The following is a 23,162-nucleotide window of genomic DNA, read 5'->3' on the forward strand; positions in this document are numbered from 1 at the left end:
ACTCACTTAGGGGACTGCATTTGATCTCAGTGGACTTCTTCTTTCTACTTGCCATTGTATTCTAAGAACATTTTGTCATGAAGAAGTCCAATGAGTGTTTTTTTTTCATGGAAGCTGTTAATTAAATTTCTTGAATTTTCTAGTCTTTCAGGTTTAAAATACAAATTCTTTCAACAGAAGCCAAGAATAGGGCATCCTAAAGTTATATCTCTTGTATTTTGTTTTCTGAAAATGTTGTATGAGCAACATTTCAAGGTTATATATCACTGACATGGATCAAATGGCAGCATTTATTAGAGAGAAGAAAGTCAAACCAGATGTAATGTGAATCCTCATCTGCTTCCACTAAAACTGAAATTGAACCTAGTTTTGATGTTAATTTGAATAGCAGCCTGTGAACAAAATTTCAGATTTTCAAAACAATGGTAAAATCTTAAATCTGATGTCTGGATAATGAGATGTATGAATTTTGCTTTTTGTCTCTTAGCTGCACACCCAGTGAAGAGAAGTTAAATGGTCTTAGTTAAGATGTATACACACTTAATGTACTTCTGCAAAAAGTCTGTAGATCTTGCTTCCTTGTTTATGTGAAGGGCTATTTAATTTTGGTTAAACATGTTTTATCTTTTTTTTTTTGTCTAAAGCCTACTGCTTTCTACAAAGTAATTACACATAATAGAGTCCCTTTCTTTCCAGTATGTAATATTTACTAACCCATTTTAATGTGTGATTAGATTCCATGCAGACTTTTTAAAAATGTAGGCTTTATTTATTTATTTATTTTAATGCTGTGGAAACAAATTCTGGGTTGCATTAAATTTATCTTTGCAGGTTGCCTTCAGAGTAGTCCATGTGTAATCAGTTCCATTTCCTTTCACAGTTCTTACTGCTTCCCTGTACTCCACTGCAGGTTTCTAATATTTCTACTGTCGGGGACTTTATTTCTGTCCCTTTTCAGCTGAGTAAGGCTTGAGGTTGGTGGAACTCCACTGTAAACAGTTATCCATGGCCAATAACTATTGCCAGGTTTTCTACTACAATATGTACACAGACACTTCTCTGTGGCTCATTAGCTGGTACCTAAAACTCTGATCCTGCATGCACAGGAGTCCCATTTCTTGACCTAAAATTCAGTGACCATGAGGTGGGGTTTGTTAGAGGCCACCAGTATTGCTAATCCCTGTAGAACATCTGATTATCTTCAGCTGAGACTAAAGGCATTCAGGGCCTCCTACTACAGAAATAGACAGTGAATTTCTTATTAACACCAGACCTATGGGATACCAAGCCAACTCCAGAGCTCATCCTGGAGTAGATTATAATTTTTCTAAAAGGAAAAAAAAAAAATAAAAAAAAATCTGAAAACAAAAACCAACCCTGAGACCAAACGGTCTTTGCTCTCCTTTTTTTTCAGAACACAAGGAGGTTGGTTTTGTGCTTCTCAGTTATATTGCTACATAATGCAAAACTCTTCCCTGTGTGTTCTTTCTCTTTTTAATCTTAAACCTCTCCTTGTGTATCTTTCTCCCTTTTCCCTTAGTTCAGCTGTTCCTTTTCTCTAACTATTGTATTTGCCTGAGTCTAGGAGCCTGCATAGCAGGCTGCCTCTTGTCTTCCCATGCTCTGGCCCCACATCCTCATTTCCCAAGTCTGCTCTGCATTTTCAGATAGATGGGTACCAGGTCCCACTTGGTTGAGCAGCTCCAGATGCTTTGGAGAAAGCAGGGAGTTGCTGCCTGTGCCCCAGTAAGCTGTTAATAACCAGTTGTCCAGTGGCACCTCCACCCTTTGGGAGGGAGGTGGTGTCTCCTATGCAAGCAGAAAGTTTGCCGGCACACCCCAGCCTGTTGCTTCCAGGGGCACGAGGAAGATACTGAGGGCTCCCAGGCTGGGTGGGATACCTGGTCATATCTTCAGTTTGAATATAAAATCACATTCATACATAGAGACTGTTTTCTAAGCTAAATCTCATGAAAAGCCTTGTGGTACACTGGAGTATGGATACTTGAAAAGATGGATTATGTCTTGAATCCCACATAGATCTCCCACTTAGGTCAGGAGGTTTTCTACGCATAAAATAGCTTGGTAATTAAAGTCAAGTGTTTCAAAGTAAGTGATAATAAATTGTTTATCAGCTTATAGCTGTCAGGACCCCAAGGCCACCCCCAGCCCTTGCTGTCAGTGCCCACCGACAGGGCACCCCACACTGCCCAGGACCCCATTTCATCCCCTGGGGCCATCAGCCCCTGTCCCAGCGAGGCCTCAGCATCGCTGGCCTACAGCTGCCCACAGGCCAGCACTGCCCAGCCATGGTCCCTGCTGAGCTGGGCCCATCCACAGCCCCATGTCCTGGCCTGGCCTTGGTCTCTCCTGATCCCCAGGGAGGTCCTGATACCTGGGGCTCCTGTCTGGGGTGGTGGGATGGGACAGGTTGCCAGGCCCATGTCATCCCTGGCCATGGCCCCCAGGGCCATGCAACTCAGCAGCCTGACAATGGCAACAAAAACAAGCGACAGAGGTCACAGGGTGAAGTGAAAGCATGATACAATATTTAAGTCTGCCTACACAGTAAAGGGACACACATCTGCTGTTCCTACTAGAGGACAGCCTAACATCGCATAAATCCAGCTTCTCCTTCTGCTTGCCTTAAATCAATGGGCTTGTGGTGCTATTCCTTAGAGTCAACAGACATGCCTGGAAAAATCAGTTTCCAAGTGGACTGCCCTTTCTCAGAACTGCCCTTAGGCGCCAGGGAGGATGGAAAGTGGTGCTTTCAGGAGGTGTTTGCCAGCAAAAGAGAATTGCAGAGTTTAAAGCACAGAGAGACCTATAGTTTTCCCAGAGTTATTACTAACATTGCCCAATCCCTTAGAGAAAAACATTATTCTAATCCAAATCATGTAATTGTGTTGTCCCTTCTCCCCTCCTAGCCATTTTAATGTAATGAGGCTGTAAGCACAATTCTTATCCTGATGCATTTTTCTTTATTGCTGGATTGAAGTATTGCTCTAAGGAAAGAAGAAAATGTCTGTCATCTGTGAAAAAGGCAATGCATGACCAAGATGGGCAGAACTATACATTCTTGTAGTCTCAAGGAACTCTTCAGTTCTGTAAAAACTTGCTTTAATCTAGGAAAATGCCTTTATATAGTTAGTGAAACATTCCTACTAGCAAGTTACTCTCCGAGGATCTCAAATATCAGCCAGAAGGTTTTCATATACACATACACAGCCTATGTTCTTCAGTAAGCTCTACAGAGAAACCTCATGATTTTTACCTTGCTGCCACATTGTAGTGCTTTTTGTTAAAACCTCCATGAGAAAGATGTACTTGAGCAGAAGGCTTTCCACCAGTGCCCATGTGTTCCAAACCTCTCCCTGCCTTCCTGCCGCCTTTTCTCCATGGTAGGTGAGTTGCTCAGGAACACTTCCAAGTTTGTTCACCTTCACACTAACAAGAGTTGTAATAAAAATACACATTATCATTGCACACAGCTTTGGAGATCAGCTTCTGGATCTGGTTTAGCCCATCCATCCATCAGCAGCTGTGTTGAGAGGCTCACCTGATTGTAATACCTTCATTATTTCAGTACTTTCCCTACATGCTGCTCTGACTTTTGGAGGAATTCACATATGGTAATATGACCATCTCAGCTATCTCTGTGGTAATGACACAGTCTAATATCATTAGGGTGAAAGGCTGATCTCTGAGGTCCCTACCAACCTGGGTTTTTCTGTGATTCTTTTCTATGATTCTAGGGTGTTCATGATGCAGAAATTTGCTCTCATGAAGTGACTTAAAGGGTCAGGATCTTTTTGCTGAATGGAGAGACCCCAGAAAATCAAAGGCAGATAAATAGCATTCTGGAATCATAGTGATGGGGTGGAACAGAAGTGAGAAAATTGCGTTCATAGGAAGGACCTTGCAAAGAAAGATTTTGCATCATTTATTTTGTGCAAAAAAAGCAAAACTTTTGCTTTTTTTTTTTTTTTTTTTTTTTTTTTTTTTTTAAGCCTTTTTTGACTTCTGTAAGCTGCATTGCAAAATAATCTCCACTGTGCAGCTGATATTTGGCCTTGAGAAGTTTTTGGTTAAGAGGAAATGTCAAAATCCTGCAAACATATCATGTGTCTGAAATGAATCCCAAATTAGAAGAGATTAAGTATTGATACTAAAAAATAAAAAATCCATTGCACAAGTGGAATGCAAAATTCCAAATCCTTTGATTTCCCCGATCATTTGAAAAATTGCAATATAAAGGTTAGATCCCAGACATCAAAGATAAAGGGAGCATAAAACTGATAGGACAGGATCAAAGAAACATTGGAGGAACCATATGATATACAGGTAATATGAAAACCATAATTTTAGGTGAAATTTGTATACAATTTTAGCTTTCTATCCCTATAGAATTACACAAAAGAGAACTTTCTTAATTCAAGTCCTTAAAGCAAAGATATAGCTGATCTGATCTGAAGCAGTACACACTGGCACTGATTTACCTGGACAATTACCAGAGTTAAAATCTCCACATATTTAGGTCTTGGAATAAAATCCTACTTCATATCTCTGCCAATATGTGTCTGGCATATTTTTGTCCTTTGCCTAGCTGTGTCTGGCTGTCGTTATCAGGTTCGTTTACCAAGCACTTAGTGTTCCACAAATTATATATATATAAAAGCAGTAAAATAGCTAGTTATGGTTCTTAATAGTAATATACTAGATAAAATGTTTATTGAACTGAAGGAGCCGCATTGCCCTAAATCACTGAATACTTACTTCTTTCACGAACCACTGGCAAAAGGCAGGGCCAATCCATTCTCTAGCATGAATCCCACAGTCTATCCAGACAGCTTTCTTGTAAGGTCGTGCTCTTTTACCTAGCTTGAAGTGTGAATATTCATAGACATATCAATTGATCTCATGACATTGGTGAGACACAATAATGAGAAAATAAGAGTATTTGAAACACTAAACCATTTTGAATTTCCATGTATTAGGGAACACAAACTGATTCTTTACAAAGGGAAATAATGATACACTGATATGGCCAAGATAATGATAATATATGGAAGAAAAATAAGGGAAAAGTGAGATCTGTCAATTCCTCTTTTATGAGTAATGAAGTCCTTAACTATCACATGGTGTAGGGTGAGGAAAAACAATGCTATAGGAATAGCCTGATGGAGAACCAAATTTTAGGAATTCTTCAAGAGTGGATGAAAAGAAAGTACATCAAAATTAAACTTCTTTGTTTCTTGTTGAAACCTTCTAATTCTGTGGTCCTAATACTGTGCATCGAGAACACATAGTCATAGATTTTTGTCAATAGCTGAACAGTATGCATGTGTGGCACATGCTGAGAAGGGATCCAGAGGGATCCTCTGGGATCCTTCTCTGGCAGAATTGCTTTACAGGCTGGCTGCAAAATTTTCCAAGTCCCTTAAATCCAAATCTTGCGAATTGTACATGCAGTGTGCTATCTGCATGCATATCAGCCCAATTAAATAGGATTTGGCATTTAGTTTTCCAGCTTTTTTTTTTTTTTTTTTTTTTTTTTTTCATTAAGGGTGACATTCAGAATGATACTTAGGTCTTAGTAACTCTTCCTTAGGAAACACTGATAACCTGCATCTCTGGCACACATAGCATAATATAAGTAACTAAGTGTCTGCCACCAATTCCAGATTTTAGTTTGGTTAATGACTATTTAATCTTTACCTTGAGTACAAACAGTGGTCTCCCTTCATAGGATTTTCCAACAGAGAACATATGAACAAGATCTGAATGAGTTTTGTTCAGATAATGCATCCAGTCTTGGATCTGCAAATACAGAAATAAAATTGTTGCTTCAGCCTTTGCATTTCATGGTGAAACAGTTATTAATCTCAACTGTCAGTCCTCAGTATGTTTTTTACATTTTCTTGTAGTTTTTATTTTTTATTTTTATTTTTTAATTTTTTTTGATGGTTTTCATAATCAAATTACCATTGGGTTCTCATAGCTCTATTGCCAGAGGCTGGATCCTACCTGCAGTTACCTTTTATTTTATTTCATTTTGATTTTCCAATGTTATTATTGGAATGCATTAGCTTTTCACCAAATATCTGCTGATGAATCTAATAAGCTGCTCCCTTTAAACAGCAAGAATGGACTAAAGAAAGGAGACCCATGAGTCTACTCGCCAAGACACAGGACGGCAAACAGGTTCAGTAAGCAAGGAATACCTGTAGGAGCACCTGTAGCATTCAGTGCTACTTATATTATTTGTTTATTTGACAGGCATCAGATCTCATCGAGGCACAACACCCTGCACACTCAGTCTAGTGACTTCATTTTGGTGCATACCGAAATTCTATGTGCAAATACACTGACATCAACAGATTACCCAGCTATCTTTCTGGACAGTATCCCTTATATATGAATCTGTACTGAAATGTTTTTAAGTCTTTGGATGCCTTGTGCAAATACTTAAACTTTTGTGCATGTTTCTTACTTAAATGAATCAGTGAGACTAATCACTCAGTGAAATCTCTTACTTACATCAGAATAGAAGACCTACTTAAAGAACAAAACTCAAAAGCTGTCAAAGATAGTTACATGTAAACATATGCCTTGAATAAAAATACATAACTATATATATTTTAAGAAGGTGCCTATTTTTGAACAAACATTTAGAACACTTCAGAAGACGAGCAAGCAACCATAACTTGCACAGAGGGTGAAATTTCAGCCTCATGAAATGAGGCTGATGTAGCAGACAAATGTGCAATATGAATTTTCACGTACTTCTTCCAGGGAGTGATATACTTCATAGTTATACCCAGGGAGGGACCTTCGTTTCCTATATGACTTCAGTCCAGCTTGGTTTTCTACTGCTTTCTGCAGATCTGATATGAGAATCCTAGGTAAAAAAAAGATTTTTGAAAAACTAGTAAAACACACAGGCTACAGCAGAACAACAATCACATTTGGAAGAAATACAGCGGGAGTTAAAACAGCCTGATGTTACCTCATCTGTTATATTTTGACAGTATAGTGCTTGAGGCTTATTTGAATATATGCTGTCAACTGAATACTCCAGTTGCTTTGAAATCAAACAGTGCCTTCAAAAAACACAATGAGCTTGTTAAGTGAATAAAACAGAATGATGTAAATAATGCAGCCAATGTGAAGAAGCAACCACTTCCATTTGTTTATGGAGCAGCATTTGTTGTCATCTTTTATAATCCAGTTATACTGTGTGATCACGGATCTTCAAAAATTTGTTTCAAAACCTTAAAAAACATTTTTCGGCTTAGAAAAGCATGTACACGCTTTCTCTCAGGAGTATCGTGCTGGCATGGAATATTACATATGTCTTTAAGTTGTAGAAGCAAAACAAAAAATGAAGAATTTGGTGGGTGGCATTATTCTGTCTGAAACATAACAAATGACAAAGAAAGGTTCTTAAATATGGTTGTTGTTTACATTTATCTTCTTTGCAATAGCTGTCTGCTGGTTATTTTAAAATAGCTTGGGAAAAACATGAAACAACAGTAAGTTAGTGTAACAAATATACTTGCAAAAAAGTAAGAGTCTGCATTAAGAGCAAAAGGCAGGAACAATGGTTCAAGCTGAAAATTTTCCTATTTTATTGCAAAACCAAATAATGATACAAACCTAAAAATATGATATAGAAGATATCTAAACAGAATTATTATATCAGAGAGAGTGGAGCATCTATCTCCTCCATCACACAGTAGCAGGGGCTGGGAATATCATCACTGATAGCAATAGTGATGCCACTGTGAAACTGAGGGCAGTGCTGGTATTGCCACTTCCTTTTGAATGGAACTTCAAGTGCACAGCAATGTGTAATCACCACACTACTAATTTATCATTCCTGTAAAACAATGGTCACACTCGACCTTTTAAAGTCTTACAGGCATTAGCTGCAATGATCAGAAAGAGATGGGAAAAAAATGCATTCACTCAGATCCTAAATGAACTGTGCAGCAGATACCTCAAAGACAATAGGTCTATATCTACATATAAATCAAAGTAAAGGTTATCTGCATTCTTCAAATGTCTTAGGGAAGTAATTGTATAATTAGGAATTACATTGTTCTACATCAGAAACTTTTATTAAACAAACTAAGGACTTATAGTCTTGACTTGCCAAATGCCATACACTCTACGACCAGTACTGTAAAGCACTTAAGCATCTAATTAGATTAAAGCAGTGTTTTTATTCAAATTGTTAGGACATCTAATATGTTAAAGAAATTCTTACCTGCTCTGCTGAATACTAATTAGTGTAAATACCTACCAGGATCATGCTCTGTTTGCTTTCACAATGCTCAATTTAATTTCACAACTCCCGCTTGTCCGTGTGTCTGTACTCCAGATGAGGTATGATAATCTTTGTTTACTTTTAAATGACTGTGTACTGTGTGCTTATAACATCCAAAGGCTCTTCAGTTCCTCAGATCTGAATACAACCTAAATGTCTTCGTTGCCAGAAAAATAACAATCTAGACAGCTTGGTGCAGTAAAAGTTTGTCTCATGCCTGGCCTTTTTTCATGGCTGCCTTGACATAAACTCAAGCACTGGGACAGACAAGCCTCTCTTACAGACAAGGGATGGTCAGCCTGTCCATTACTGAGGCTGCTTCATGCTTCCTTTCTTCGGACATTGGCTGTGCATCCCATCAGCCTCGCTCCAGCTGCTCCCTGACTGTACCTGCTGCTCCTCTCATGACAAACCCTCCCAGCTCTTGCTGAGGTACAGATCTCAGGAGGCTTTTGAGGACAAGCACATGCTCATCTGTGACTTTGCAGGGTTTAGCTGCTAGGTGTCCTGGTGGCTGGGACAAGCAGACAAGAAGTTGAAAATGGGCAGCAGGAAGATGAAGAGAGGGAACCTGGCCCTACCAGAATGCTGCCCAGTGTATTCCTAGTGTTTGCAGCACAATGCAATTTTAGGCAGACTGCAGAGGCCCTTAGCTCTTTCTTAGCTCAGTTCGTACCTTTGCATGCCCTGCTTTGCAACCTACACAAAGTTCTTCATGTGTAATGAGTATTTATGACACATATAAAGTGGCCTTCTGTTGTTTCATTAAGGGTGATAATTATGAGCAGGAACAGCAGCAGGAGTGAATGCAGCTGTTGGGGCACAGTAATTAAGGGACTTTTTTGTTATAAGCACAGGAAAACAATTACAGAAATCACCATCTCCTTTTTAAATGTAAACAAGACTGAAGCAGTGTAAACCCCACATGAAAGTAGCTCTGAACTTCAGCTACTGGGCCTGAATAAATAATTTCATTATGTTTGGTTTTGTATTTTTAGAACAACAAGAACAACAAGAGACCACATTTGCAACAAAAATGGAATCCTGATAACAGCACATAAAATATACAATATGCTTTGTGCCATTCTCATCTTCTCACTGAGAAATAAGTATTAAAAGCCTCATGTAGAGCTTTATTCATCAGATGCTTGAGAATTCAAATAACTCTTCGCTGAGTATTCATGTACTTGAGCATCTCACTGAAAAGGCTTTAATGACAAGATCATCACTCGTGTCTAATATAAGTGTATCAAATTGATAAATATCATTTGACAAGTGTACTTCAAAACTGTCTGGAAGGTTTTCAAGAAACCCTGTAAATGATATCTGATCCCTAACGTGCATTTGTTCCATATGACTTGAATAGGGTCAGTAGGAATGGAGAGTTATAAAACAGATCCAGTATGTTCCTTTATAATTCATGAACTCTTTCCTCCTCATTTACAGCATACTTGTAAACAAGCCTAGCTCCTGCTAAACACAGGGAGAGGCAAAGCAGACTGCAGAATTAGTAATTACCATCCCTCTCTTAACAGATGTGATTTCATATACTTTGAAAACACTTGACTCCAAAGGAGGACATTTAATTAAAACTGCCTGCCTGTGGGAGATTTTCTGTTCTCCCATTAAAATGGTTGTTTTCTTGGCAATGCCTAGCTGTCTGCCAGTCTAATTGCTACATGGAACATATTTTCAAACGCACTTGGTGTGGTAGACGCAGACCTGCCTTGGAGGCCAGGTCTCTGGAGAGATGCACAGAATGGGAAGTGCAGGCTTACGTGTACTGGATGTTGGCTTGCTGGAGGAAGGGTAGCAGACTTCGGGATGTGTTCTGTGGCACTCGCACGTCGGTGACCGTACCTTCGACGATGTGGAAGGTGCTGCTGGGCTGCCACAGGTCCACCTGTAGTGCAGGAACCAACCTGTAATTCATATGTATTCAGTGTAGGTGGGGAAATCCAGGAGATGGCATGCTTGAAGCTACGTAGGCAAACACTGTAGACATGGTATAGACAGTAAAACTGTATTGGCTGGTCCAGCTGAATACCTAGGGAAATGGAGCAGATGTTGAGGAATTATTGTGTTCAGTTTACCATAATTCTCCTGGGAGATTTGCTAATGGGAAGAGAGAATGGCCTCAGGAATGTGCCCCCTCAAATGGCTCAAAACAAAGGCTACCTCCAACTTCGTGGTCCTCCTTGGGCTACTATATGTTCCCTGTTGTATTAGCTTCCGTGGAGTCCACGAGTCTTTATTTATTTATTTATTTCATGAGGTGTTTTTTATAGTCATTAGGGCAGTAAAAGAAATGAACACTCAGGAGAGGTGGAAACTGTAACATGCACCTGTGTTGTCTGCAAAGTGTACCATTTTATTTTTGATAATAAATAGATCAGAAGTCAGTAACAGAAGGTCATCAGTGCTCTGAAGGAAGCTGTGATCTACCCAGTCATTTAAAATGAAATGACAAAATGGCATGATTAATATAGTGAAATATTCACAATCTTTTAAAAAAGATGCTAGCTAGTAAATGATAGCACAATTATTTATTGGTATCTGTACTTGAATATACTGAAGGAATGCTTCTTGTTTCCTTTTACTTTCTTTGGCTGCCAAATATGAAATACACTTGGAAATTTTAGCCCAGAACTTGAGTTTTTAAGAAAGTTTCCAAAAGGGAATGAAACTTGGTGTTCTGTATCCTGTACCAAATGGTGGTGTACTGCTCAGCCATATCAACAACAGATGTACAGACTCTTAAATGAAGGTGAAAAGAGTTTTTCCTCAGCCAGTGCAAGTCCAGTGGCACGAACATAAGTTACCAAACCTCTTCTGAGAGCTGCTGGCTAGCAGTAGGAGAATATGGAATGGAGTGCCAACAACAACCTCTGTGTAAATACAACAGATATCTATGTCAAGATCTGCTGGCCTTAAAAATATGTTTGTGTACTGAATACAAAGACAATATTTCAGTACGGACTACCATGTCTTCACATTTCTTAAAGAGAATTTAAAAATTATTAATACATGATAAATATCCTTTGAGGTTTATTGCAATCAGCTGTGCTAGGCTGCACTGGTGAAAGTCATGGACACAGCTCATGAGTGTCCCTTTCCTGACTTGCTTTCTAGGTTTCTAAGAAGGTTTTTATAAAGTAGGTTTTAAAAGCTCCTGACTTCTGTGCCACAGAAGCTATTTTGGAAATATCTAACACATCTCAGACTTGTTATGAAACTTGTTTGAGAAGACAGTACAACCTTGTAACATAGGTTTAATTCCAACAATTTCTTAAATCGTTGTAAGTAAGAGTAATCTGACTACCAGGAAGGCATCTGATGCTGAACTTGATGCTGCCTCTAAAGCAGTAGTGACTTCAGTCCAGTTAATACAATTAAATGTGCTGCATTGGAAGGAGAAAATGCAAGCACAGGGGCAGTGTCTTCTGTTCCTGCCAAAACCACTCTTTGTTTCATGCTGCCACAATACGGTCTGGAGATCCACGTGACCGTGATGGGTAGGCACAGCATCTTTTGAAGTCTAACACCAGGACTGGCAAAGTTCATTAGGCTTGTGAAGCTGACAGCAGCTATGGCAGATGGTCAGTAGCAACTGAACTCATGAATTAAATGGTGCTAAATGCAGCTTATAAATAAACATCCTCTCACTGTGCTAACACCTTACATTTGTTAGTTTATCTGTCTTTCGTATTTTGATTAATTATAGTCATCCAGTGAAATTCCCCCCTTATTTAACAAGGTTGATTTCACACATGGTTAATTAAGAATATGTATTTGACTTTTAAGATTTATGCCTAAAAATACACAGCACAAAGGGTAACTTCATTGCTCTTGGACTAACAGCATATCAATCAGCTCAGCATGAGACATGCTTATAAAAATAACAACAAATCGTTACATGCAAGCTAAGTGCAACTGAAGCATCTCCTAATACCTAAGCATACAAAATGAGATATAAAAGTTGCAAATATTATGAAAAAAATCACGATTGAGATACACTTGAAACTTGTCTTTGTTCTTGATAGTTATTCAGGATTTATTTTGGTGAATTCCTTCAGTATCATGGAGAGGATAAACCAACATTAACAGTATTGGTTACAACATCAGGGAGCTTTTTCATTTCTGAGGTGTTCTAGCTATCCCTCACATTACTGGCTGCAAGGACATAGCAAAAGCAGAACTAATCTTTTAAAGGAAGAAATCAGCAGTATATTGCATACCAGGAACTGTTGGCAAAAGTGCAGTATTTCACTACAGGCATTGTCCTGGAAGTGAGACAGAGAAATCCCATTTTTAGAATGTAAATCACTCCTCTTCAACCCCTTCATCCCTATTTGGATAGCGTGGTTTCATTTGATTCCACTTTTTATCCTTTGCAATGTAAACAACACATTGAGTGCTCATCTGGGAGATGTTACCTGTGCTGTTCAGAGCAGCACTTCAATGACTGACTTGATTTTGCTTTATAAAGCATGTAACAAGAAACACATTTCTCCAACATACATCTTATTTATATTGCAGCTTCCAGCTTGGCCTTGGCATGGTGTAGAGACAGTGCATGAAAACAAACAGAAGATGGATTCCAGAGTAGACATGTGTGGACTGAGCATATCCAATCTTTCTTTACTCACTGTCAGTTTTAGGAGACCTCATCATTGCATCTCCAGTGGATGCTGAGGGCTCCATTGGAATCATCACTCTTCTTTCAGCATCATTCCTCCAGCAAGTGTGCCTTGGATTTCCATGCTGTGCTTCACTGGCTAGCAAGTGGTGTTCTTCTGTTCTCTCTACTATCTTTGATGGTGTGTTGATGTCTCCACACATCACACATTACCTTTTGAGCAGTGTTATGGATGGCATACCAGTCAGTACCAGAGGACATTTATTTGTTGTGTGGGCTGTGAGATTCAGTAGATGGTCGGAAGATTCTCCAGCAACCAGAACAAGCAGATGCAGGAATCCTACTGAACTTCCTGAACACATAGCCAAATAACTGAAACACAAAATTTACCCAGTATCTTGAGGCTAGAGGAAAAGTGATACGTTTTTGTGTCTTTCTGTAAACCTAAATATTCTCATCTCCTTTGACCAGGCCTTCCAGTACTGTTTCCTTTGCAAGTCCTTTCCTATATGTGATACACCAGGTTGCGTTTAGGGGGTCATGGGCTGTTTTAGGCCTCTGGACAATAAGCAGAACACAGGCACAATTTTTCAGCAGGCTCAGGCTCGGGACCAATTATTTGGCACCTGCTGCTGCACTCAGGTGTGACTCTGGGTGCCTGTTCTTGGGGTCATTGGTGACTCCTCAGATGCCCACTGAGTGGTCTTTCCCAGAATCTCACTGGAGGCATGAGTGTTGCTTTCTGTGACAAGAAATGCTTCTGTGAAAAGCACACAGAAAAATAATTTTTCCAAGAGTTTTAAACATGTGAACAAAGAAGGTGTAAGAGTTTATTAATTGTGACTACATAATAAATATCATTTTTTTTAACCTCACACCCCTTTTTCAACCTTGCTCATCCCATATAGGATTCTGAATCCCCTGGGATTCAGTTAGTGCTTAGGAAAGCAGATGCTCTTTGGGTTTCATATAGGCCTCTCTCTTTAACTTGAGGTGCTAAAGAGAGCTGAAGGGTGTAAATGTATTTGCTTTACCTGGACAATTTCCAAACTACAGCAAAAATGAACTCATTCATCATATTTCTAGCTTTATGTCAATGTATGAGAATGAAAAATGAACACAAGGCAAGGGGACAAATATTTATAAAATATCAAGGTGCTGAGCTAAAAGGATTCAGAATTTCTTCAGAAATTAAAATTAGGTAAATAAATTTCAAATAAAACAAACATTTCCTTGGCATAATCCTGTGTATCACAAATGGTGTACACAAATCTTTGCTGCCCTGCTGAGAAAGAAACCAGAGCAGGGTGCTTTTTCTTCATTAATTTCAGGTTTTCCTCCAGCTAGCTCAACACCTGTGGAAAGAGAGCCCATGAAGAAAGCAGTCTCCTTGATCTCCTCCAGGAATGCACTTATGACTGCATAAATCCCATTCTCCCTTTTTTCTTTAAGTCATTGGAAGCATTCCCCAGCTTCTTATGCAGCATTTAGTATAATAAAAGTAGTATATGATACAAAATAATAGAATACAAAGCCCATGTTTTGTATTTAAAGACATTTTCTTGGACAGTAGCCTCCAGTTCTTCTTCACTACATGGTCATAAATGGGTGTTTAATTTCTTCTTTCATTTAGCATGTATTTATCCTATCATTTAGCAAGAACCATGCTTAGTGCTCTCATCAGGTCCATGATCATGTGTAGAGCCAAAGAGCTAACTGATGCTTGTCATTGAAACTAGCAAGGATAAATCTGCCATGATTTTCATCTGCTATTTGGACAAACACATTTACATGATTTATCAGAGTTATATCTCACAAAAAGTAATTTTGTTACTTTTTTTTTTTTTTTTAAATCTGTACATTGTTTTGTATTTATTGAGTTTTATACAGCAATGCATGTGTGAAAGCTGGCCTTGCCCTTAACATCACAAACATGAACTCTAGTTTCTGATTCCTTTGAGAAGCGCTGTCAGCTGTAAAGTTCAGGATATAATTATTGTTATGATGCCATCAGCTGAAATGGCTTGGCATTTCTGAGCCTCTTGTAAAAGGGAACTTGCAGCCATTAGTACAAACAGTAATGCTCTTTGTTCATGGCTCTAGCAGCATGTTGTGTGCTCTGTCAGGATGTACAAGTCTTGCATTTACATTCATATATTTATGTACATTCATATATTTATATATAATTCATATATTTATGTACATTATGTACATTATGTATATTCATGTACAGACATTTAAACACCCTAAACAGAAACTGTTTAGATATGTTCTAAACTCATTAGATATGTTCTGAAACTCATTAGATATGTTTTCAGTTACAAAGATGATATTAGAATATAGGGAATAGAAGTGGAAACTGCTCTAGCCTCAAAAATGTTGTCCGAAGTTTGGCTATCAAAGCTTCATCACGTAACACGTTAAGATATAGTCACACATGTATACATACACTAACACCCCTTGCATGAACATGTATAGTATGCAACAGAATGACATTTTAAACTTCTTTTGGTACATTTGCAAAGAAGGAAGGAAAGAAGAAGGACTCCTTTGGACTCTGACATGGGTAGATAATTATAGCTGTGTTGTAACTCACCTGGAAAAAGTACAACTACTCCTCTGTAATGTGTTCACCACTGCAAATATTTTCAGGATCAGGAATGATTTCATCCTCACTAACTCCTGCCAATTGATGAACTTAACTGCCAGTCCTGGCTACAAATCTCCTTCATTTTCCCTTTAAGTGCAGCACAATGGTCCAGCCACAAGTAAGCATGAGATTCTCTGTGCTTTCTAGAAGGATTTACACGTTGGTCCTAGTTGCTGGTGCAAAGTAATATAGGTTTCTGATTTAGCACAGTAGACATTTAATTGGCTCTAACTTTTCAGTATTTATTTGCTTTTGAGTGAGCCTGGAAAGAATAATTGTGCCAATAAAGTGGGATTGATTCACTGGATTGCAGCAGTCATAATACTGGCAGTAATAGACTGGGAACAATGCATAGCTTGAGGTTTTGAGTTTTGCAGATCTTTGTGAAACTATAACATGGTAATGATCTTGCTACTCCATTTACACTGGTATAATTTTAACCAGGACTCTATGCTGCAGAAAAGAACTTGTTCATTGTTCCTCAAGAGAGCCACCAAGCAAGGACTCAAGACACAATTATATGTTAATTGAATATCCATTCTTACCAGTACAGATGCTACTGGGCTAAGTAGATTTGAAAGTTGTGAAGCAGTCTTTAGCAGACTCACAAAAATAAACAAACAAAGCAACCTACACTCCATTTCATTTCTTATTAAACTATTTTTGGCTTGGTTAACTTGTAGTTGTTGCTGCACTGCATGAGAAGTAGAGTCTGGGTCTGATTCTGCTCCTGCTGAAGCGATGTGAGTTGTGCTGATGACTTTGTTGAACTTGGACTCAGGCTTCCTCAACAGTTACGAAGATGTTTTCTCCCATCCCAGAAAGCCTAGGCTTTCCGTGTCTTATGAGAACAACACACTCTTTATATCTGTGATCTTCTGTTTTATTTTGAATCTTCTACTAAAGTTTTCCTGTAACAATATTTTCCTTCTGAGCCTGGAAAGTAGTTTTCTAAACACTTGTTCTGAAATATTGATGTTTAACCTCTGCTGTCACCTGACATTCTCTCTGTATCTGAAATTTTCTGCCCATATCTGTCCACTGTATGAGTTAGGTTATAATTTGGACTGATAACTAAAGCATCTGGCTATATAGATATAAGATGCTTGTAATATGTCCAAAGTAAAATGCACACAGCCCTGGCTACTGAGCTAATTGTGTCCTTCTGCAACGTAGGAATATCTCTATTTAGGCTATCAGTCTTTTTTTCTGCATTTTCAGATGGACTTTTGTTCTCTAAAGCCTTTTTCAGTGTTTGCCTTTGGAGCTGTAAACTATCAGATTTATAGCCAACTGATCCTTTTGCCCTATAAGATATTTTCTGATTCCCTGAACTGCAATGACAGGATCAATTCAGGGATTACAATGGATAAGCAGCTGCTGTAGAGTCTAGAAAACAATCAAAAGGGAATGGAGCTGTGGCTTCAAGGCCTGCTAGGCTGGCTCCTCCCAAAGTTAAAGTGCCTGGCTGTGCCCAGGAATTTCTTTTGTAAAAACTACTGAAGAATGAGTGGTCTGACTCTATTATGCCAGCGATGTTCACAGAGCAGAAGCTTCTTTCCTACCTATACAAACAACCCTGATTCCAGGCAGGCATATGTGATAAAAAGTGCTTGTAGACCACCGATGGAGTAGAAGTTATCAGTCAAGGCTTGAATGAAGTGGAGCTTCAAAAATAATGCTTACAAAGGAAAGTTCCTGAGCAGATAAATGAAATCGGCAGGGTCTGAGAACCTGAGAAAATCCCAGTTTCTTTGCAAAGCATTTTGGAATGTGACATTTGTTTCTGTCAGTCATGTCCAACAGAATTAAAACCATGAAACGGCTCATAAATTAGCAACAGGCTTCTCAAGTTGTCTCCTAAGCAAGAAAGAACAAATGACAATAGCCAAACACTGGAGAGGGGTGTGGGACAGAGGGACAATGGATGGACAAGAGGAGCCCTGAGGGACAGAGAGTGGGCAGTTCTGTAATACTCAGGTCACTGTGGTACTCTTGCCATGAGTATTTCTTTTTTTTTTATTGATTACTCTAACAATCTGCAAATGATTAGGGTGAAAAGAACGAACCTGAAAAGAAGTATTTCTGGGTCAAGAATAAAATTTTGTTTCATATCTCTAAAAAGAGATAGTATTTATAGGAGAAAAGGGCTGCAGCAGATCACCTAGGATTTTAGATCAGCATCTATGAATGCTTCAGAGCAGCCATCAATAAAGAAACTGTGAGACTGATCAGTAACTAGAAAGATAAAGAACTCCATGAGTATGCACTTGAATTGTTAAAGAGTATGCTGCATTTTAGTCTGTCACAACCATATACAAACTGATCTTAACCTTTTGCACTGTTCTTGCCATGAAAGTTGGAGGAGGAGCTCCACCGTCATTTACCCCTGTCATACTCACTACCGCATCTGCTCCAGTGGTCTGTGGCACAGGGATTGCACAAAAGGTGTTCAAGGGTGTGGAGTGGTGCTGGTGCTGGGAAACAGAGTTACCAGGCTCTTGTTTTTGTTCCATAGAGAAACTGAAAGAAACTTGACATAGGAACATGCCAGAGACAAGAGGTACTGCTGACTGATGGCACCTTGCCCTTGTGCAAAGCAGTGGCTCCCAGCTGCCACTGCCTTATTACTGAGTGACAACCAGAAACCGGGACCTTTTGCCTCAAAAGAGAGCAGAGCTTCATTTCTTTTCACCTCAGACACATTTTGCCTTAAGAAGCAGTTGCAGATGTGTCAGTGCATGAAGCCTAAGAGCTTTCTGAGAGCCTGCTCTGGAGGGATGGAGGTACTGTGGCCCCAGCTGGGGGCCGGAGGGGGGTTCAGGGGACCCGGCCATGCCTGGCTGGGGCAGAGCCACCTCCTGCTGCTTTACAAGCTGCTGGTGGCCAGCCTGACTCACTCAGTACATCTGGCCTGCCTTTTTGCTTGGTCACTGTGGATGAGTTTATTTGTTGAATGCAGGAGAGTTTAAACAACTTTGCAGGACTCACAGCAGACAAATTTTCTACCGTAAGGCTGACTGCTTATAATGGCAGTTCAGGTCTACAAGTTTTGATCATCCTATTGGGGAAAAAAAGCAATGTTTTGTCACCTACCAGTTAATTGAACAGGCCAATGAAGGCATCAGTTTATAATAATGATTAATAACAAAGCACTGTGGGCAATGGAGCTACAGACCAAAACTAATTTGTGGAAATTACTCAGCAAGTGATTATGACTAATGTGATTTGCCTTTGGGCAATTCATGAAGCAAAAGTTAAACGTGTGGAATGAAACATTCATTATCCATTATTCACTCAGTATAGACAATGGCATTTTTACTGTAGCAGAGCCTATACACTCCAGGCAAGTTTAAGGGATTTATTATAGTAAGCATTATATGGATTTATTTTTTTTAAAGAGGCAAATATCCATCCTAAGGAGATCCAGATGCTAAGTTTAAAAAGTCTGAAGGGACTACACCATCTGTAAATGTGTATGAGTTAGCCTTATAGTTCAAGTACTGATGGCAGAGCAGTCCTGTTTGAGATCAGAAGGTTTTAATGTGGACTGAAGTCCTCGAGTATTCTTCCAGCTTCTTCTGCAAGCTTTGTCACTGACACTGTGGCTAGACTGTCACTGCTGCCCAAGTTAATTAATCGGGGCATATTTTAAGATACTTCAAACACGTTAAGACATATGGACAATTCCAAGATCATCCTCCAAGGAAGTCTCAGAACAGGTTTCTATAAATGAACGTTGAAGAAAGTACTCTTTTTGTGCCTGATCCTCTTCCCAAAAGTGATGGACCTTGCAGCCTGCTGACTTCGACAGCACTGGATGCAGCATGGCAGAAGGCAAGGCTCTCCCCACTTCCTTCCTCACCTCCCTGGTGATTCTTTCTTTTCCCCAATCCAGGTGAGGCAAACAACAGATAGTTGCTGTTGGATAGAGAAATCCTACTAGAAGGCAGCAAATCAATACTTTTCCCATTCTCTCCTATGTTTCTAAAATGTTATCTGGCATGGGTTTTTCTTAAGCAAGTCTGTCAACAGTGGGCACACTTTATATTATTAAGAAATAAAGTACCCCTAGAAGTAGAGGAGGTCTCTGTATCTTAGCAGGCCATGGAAAAAGAAGCTAGAGCTGACTTCATATGACAAGATCTGCTCAGGAAATATCAGCGGTAAGGACAGTTATTAGCAGGCAGATGAAACAACATGAGTGAAGAGATACATTAATCACTCTTGTAAATGCCTGTTTATTTTCTTCATGATTGTTTTCACTTTGTCCAAGTCAGAGGGCTATAAGAAGGAGTAGGTAGCTTTGCATTTGATTTATTGTCTGCCTGACACCAACATACATTGCTTTGTCATAGTACGATCGGAGTACTTTTCAGTGGCTTCATGATTAAGTCCTTCAAGAGGATATGCTCATGTGAACTGGACAGAGATGAGTTTTCCTTTTAATTCTTTAGGTTATGAAAGACATGCCAGAGACAAACACTAAGTTACTCTGCCTTATAAATGCAGATTTTAAAGACAGAGGGAAATGGCTGAATAAGCACAGAACACCATGAGTCTATACTCAAACTCCCTCCACAAGACAGAGTGCGAAGGGAGCCTGAGGAAGGAGGGGTTGTCTTCTCCTTCCCCTGCCAGACCAAAGAAAAGAGCAACCCAACGGTAGCTGCAGCAGTGTGGTCATCACATTGCACTAAGTGCATGCTGCTTCTGCTTTTACATGTGGTCAATAACACCCTTCTGTGAAGATCAGAAGTTAGGGATATAACTCTGGGTACCCTAGGAATTTGGAGGAATGGATGTCCAGGTCCCAGCTCTATCACTGATTAACACTGTAGTCCTAAGTGGTCTGTTCTTCTGTATGTCATGACTCAGTGCTAATCAGGAGATAGACAGATTGTTGTATGCAAAGAAATCCTGAAACAAGAATGTGGGGACTAACCCTGACATTACTATAGAGTTTAACTTTTTTGACGCCTTTGAAAAATACCTCGCTTCTAATACACCAACGTGCCAGGGTACAGAAACATTGTCTAAATTTAAACCCAAGTGCAGGAATCCTTCTCAATGAGAATAGTGAAAGTGGTGTAACTTTCATTTTCACTGCCTTCTCTTTTCTTTTAAGCTGGGGGAGAATACTATAAATCCATATCATAATTCAGGTTCAATTAAATTTTTAAATTGCTTTAAATAAAACATTAAGAATCTTCAATAAACCAAATACTTGCAGTTATTCCCCAAATACAAAGAAAAAAGAGGAATTGTTGCTATTTGATCATTATTTAGGTACAAATCTGTTATGTCTTGAAAGGATTCACGCAGAGCATGTCAGTAACATGATAGGCTGGTATTAATTTACTGCTCAAACCAAAATGCATTCAAATGAAATGGCTTTTAAACTTGTTCTAGTTTCCAGACTCTAAAATGTAAAAATCCAAAGCCCAGTACCCTGTAATTAGAGCAATTCATATATCTGCCATGGCTCCTCCTGTTCGTCCCTCAGTTGTTTGGGACTACGGAGACTGTGTTAGGACTAGGTCACTGCTTTGTTTGCGGCTTGTTTTGCACAATTGGTGATTTTTGTATGTGTGTGTATGTGTGTGTGTATGTTTCACCATCTTCTATTTTCTTCTGAGCACATTATCAGCATCGTGCTTAAAGGCTCATGTTTAAAACATTAAAGGTAAGTCCACTGTCAGTTCAGTTTCCAGCTCTGGAAATCTGGGAGTCAGTAGAAGGATAGGGGAGAGTCCTACGGAGATTTGAGACACTGCACAACTCCACACACATGATTCTTCAGAGGCACTGATGACTTGCAGGCACTACTAACTTCTGCTGGTATTGTGAATACTTGGCACTTCTAACAAGTGCCAGTTATCTACTACTTTATGAGGGGATAACTTCAGATTGTTTTTCTGGGTGTGGAAGGTAACAATAAGTTAATGTTAAACATATCCATTGCTTGTTAGCACCTCTGGTGTCTCTTTCTGAGCCCATGTAGATGAGAAGTGAAGCAGCTGCAGATGGGACAGCCCTAAGACCTGAAAAGCAGCCAAATCCAGCTAGCTTCTTTTCATGAGACTGGGTGTCAATACTCTCTTTTTTTTGAATCTTCCCTTCAGCTCACTACCTCAATGAAATCAATCACTTTCTAATTAACTAGTCAGATTCCGATGTACTTTGCCAAAATTTTATTATCCCATTCTCAGAGTTATAGCATGCAATTATTTATTCAAGTTTCTGCTGCTTCCACTTTGATGGAATTGGGTGAAGGAATCTCTTTCTGGGAGCCTAAGGGAGCTCTGTAATGAGAAACAGTTGCAGGAAGGTGAGTAACCCTTTTGCTTTGCAGGGTTTGCAATATGAGGAGAAAGGAAAAAAACATATGTGCTCCCTCTTTATGTTCCAGCATCCATGGGGAAGAAATTAATGAAAAAAAACAGCTTCCACATGTATTTCTTAGGTTTATGGTTAGATTTTTTTTTTATTTTTTTTTTTATATATATATTTTTTTCCCCTAATTGTGAGTGAAATGATTATCCTCTTTGGGGTATTACTGTAACACTCACAGTTGAGGGTCAGGCCCAAACTCTCCCTGAGACTTTGTAAGCACTGAAGAAAGAAACGTAAGACAATATTCTTTAAGAATCTTGGTCATTGCAGTGTAAAGCAGTGTAATACATAGGATTGAAACATACCCTCTGTTGAACATTGTGAGAAAAAAAGTTGTGTTTTTGCAGTAAAATGTGAGATTTATCATGTAACATGAGCAGAGGCTGAATTTCTTGAGAGTAGCATTCACAGAAGTTAGCATCTTGAGTGGGGAACTAGGAGAATATGGCACTAAGAAATGTAGAGGTGATGGAAAGTGCATTAACCTACCTGCCTAAAGCTAGTGAGGCATCATGCCTTGCCCGCTGGAGCACTCTCAGCAGTGAGCCCTCTCCTAGGGTGAGGGACCTAAGGTAGTTCTGCTCACTTTCTTAAAAAACAGTAGCAAGAAAGCTTCATCATATCCAAGAGATGGAATACTTCACAGTGAAAATGTAAGTGCTCTGCTATCTTCATTTTGTTTGTTTTGGTATGCAGACTGAGATTTGATTTGCTTGTATCCTAGATGTTAACTATTGGAGTATAAAATTACACACACCTTCATTCTTTGCCTCAGTGAGAACACAATCATTTACACGAGGCTTCAGAAAGAGAGACTGAGAGATTCATTGCAGACTGCTGAATAGTTCGCTGGAAGTTGAAGGCAGTGAGCAGCACAGAGGTTTGTGCATGCTTCCAGCACTTTGGTACTGCTGGTGTGACACAAAATTATACATCCCAGGACTGCCAAATTTACCAAAGTGTTCCATTCATTGACTGTGTCCACACAGCTCTTGTCAGCCAGACACAAACGTAGGCTTGAGTTCACTGTGCCAAATTACTCAGCTTGTTGCGTCTGTGCTGCCTGTGAAGCTGCACATCAAACTTCTTTACCCTCATAGATACAGGAAAAAGTCAACTGTCACCCTCAAGGCAGAGCATGA

The 23,162-nt window shown here is 39.3% G+C and overlaps 1 protein-coding gene across 1 annotated transcript in view; it reads right to left on the reverse strand.

The window, feature by feature from the left end:
- Positions 1 to 23,162, reverse strand: part of CPA6 (carboxypeptidase A6) — an 83,221-nt gene that overhangs the window by 21,672 nt on the left and 38,387 nt on the right. Inside the window, exons 3-6 of the mRNA XM_035319490.1 lie at positions 10,114 to 10,238; positions 6,790 to 6,904; positions 5,722 to 5,823; positions 4,780 to 4,884 (exon numbers count right to left, since the gene is read on the reverse strand). Coding sequence (XP_035175381.1) covers positions 4,780 to 4,884; positions 5,722 to 5,823; positions 6,790 to 6,904; positions 10,114 to 10,238 — 447 coding nt within the window. The remainder of the gene's footprint in view (positions 1 to 4,779; positions 4,885 to 5,721; positions 5,824 to 6,789; positions 6,905 to 10,113; positions 10,239 to 23,162) is intronic.

This window comes from Oxyura jamaicensis, chromosome 2 (genome assembly GCF_011077185.1).
Source record: "Oxyura jamaicensis isolate SHBP4307 breed ruddy duck chromosome 2, BPBGC_Ojam_1.0, whole genome shotgun sequence".
In the NCBI taxonomy this organism is placed as follows: domain Eukaryota; kingdom Metazoa; phylum Chordata; class Aves; order Anseriformes; family Anatidae; genus Oxyura; species Oxyura jamaicensis.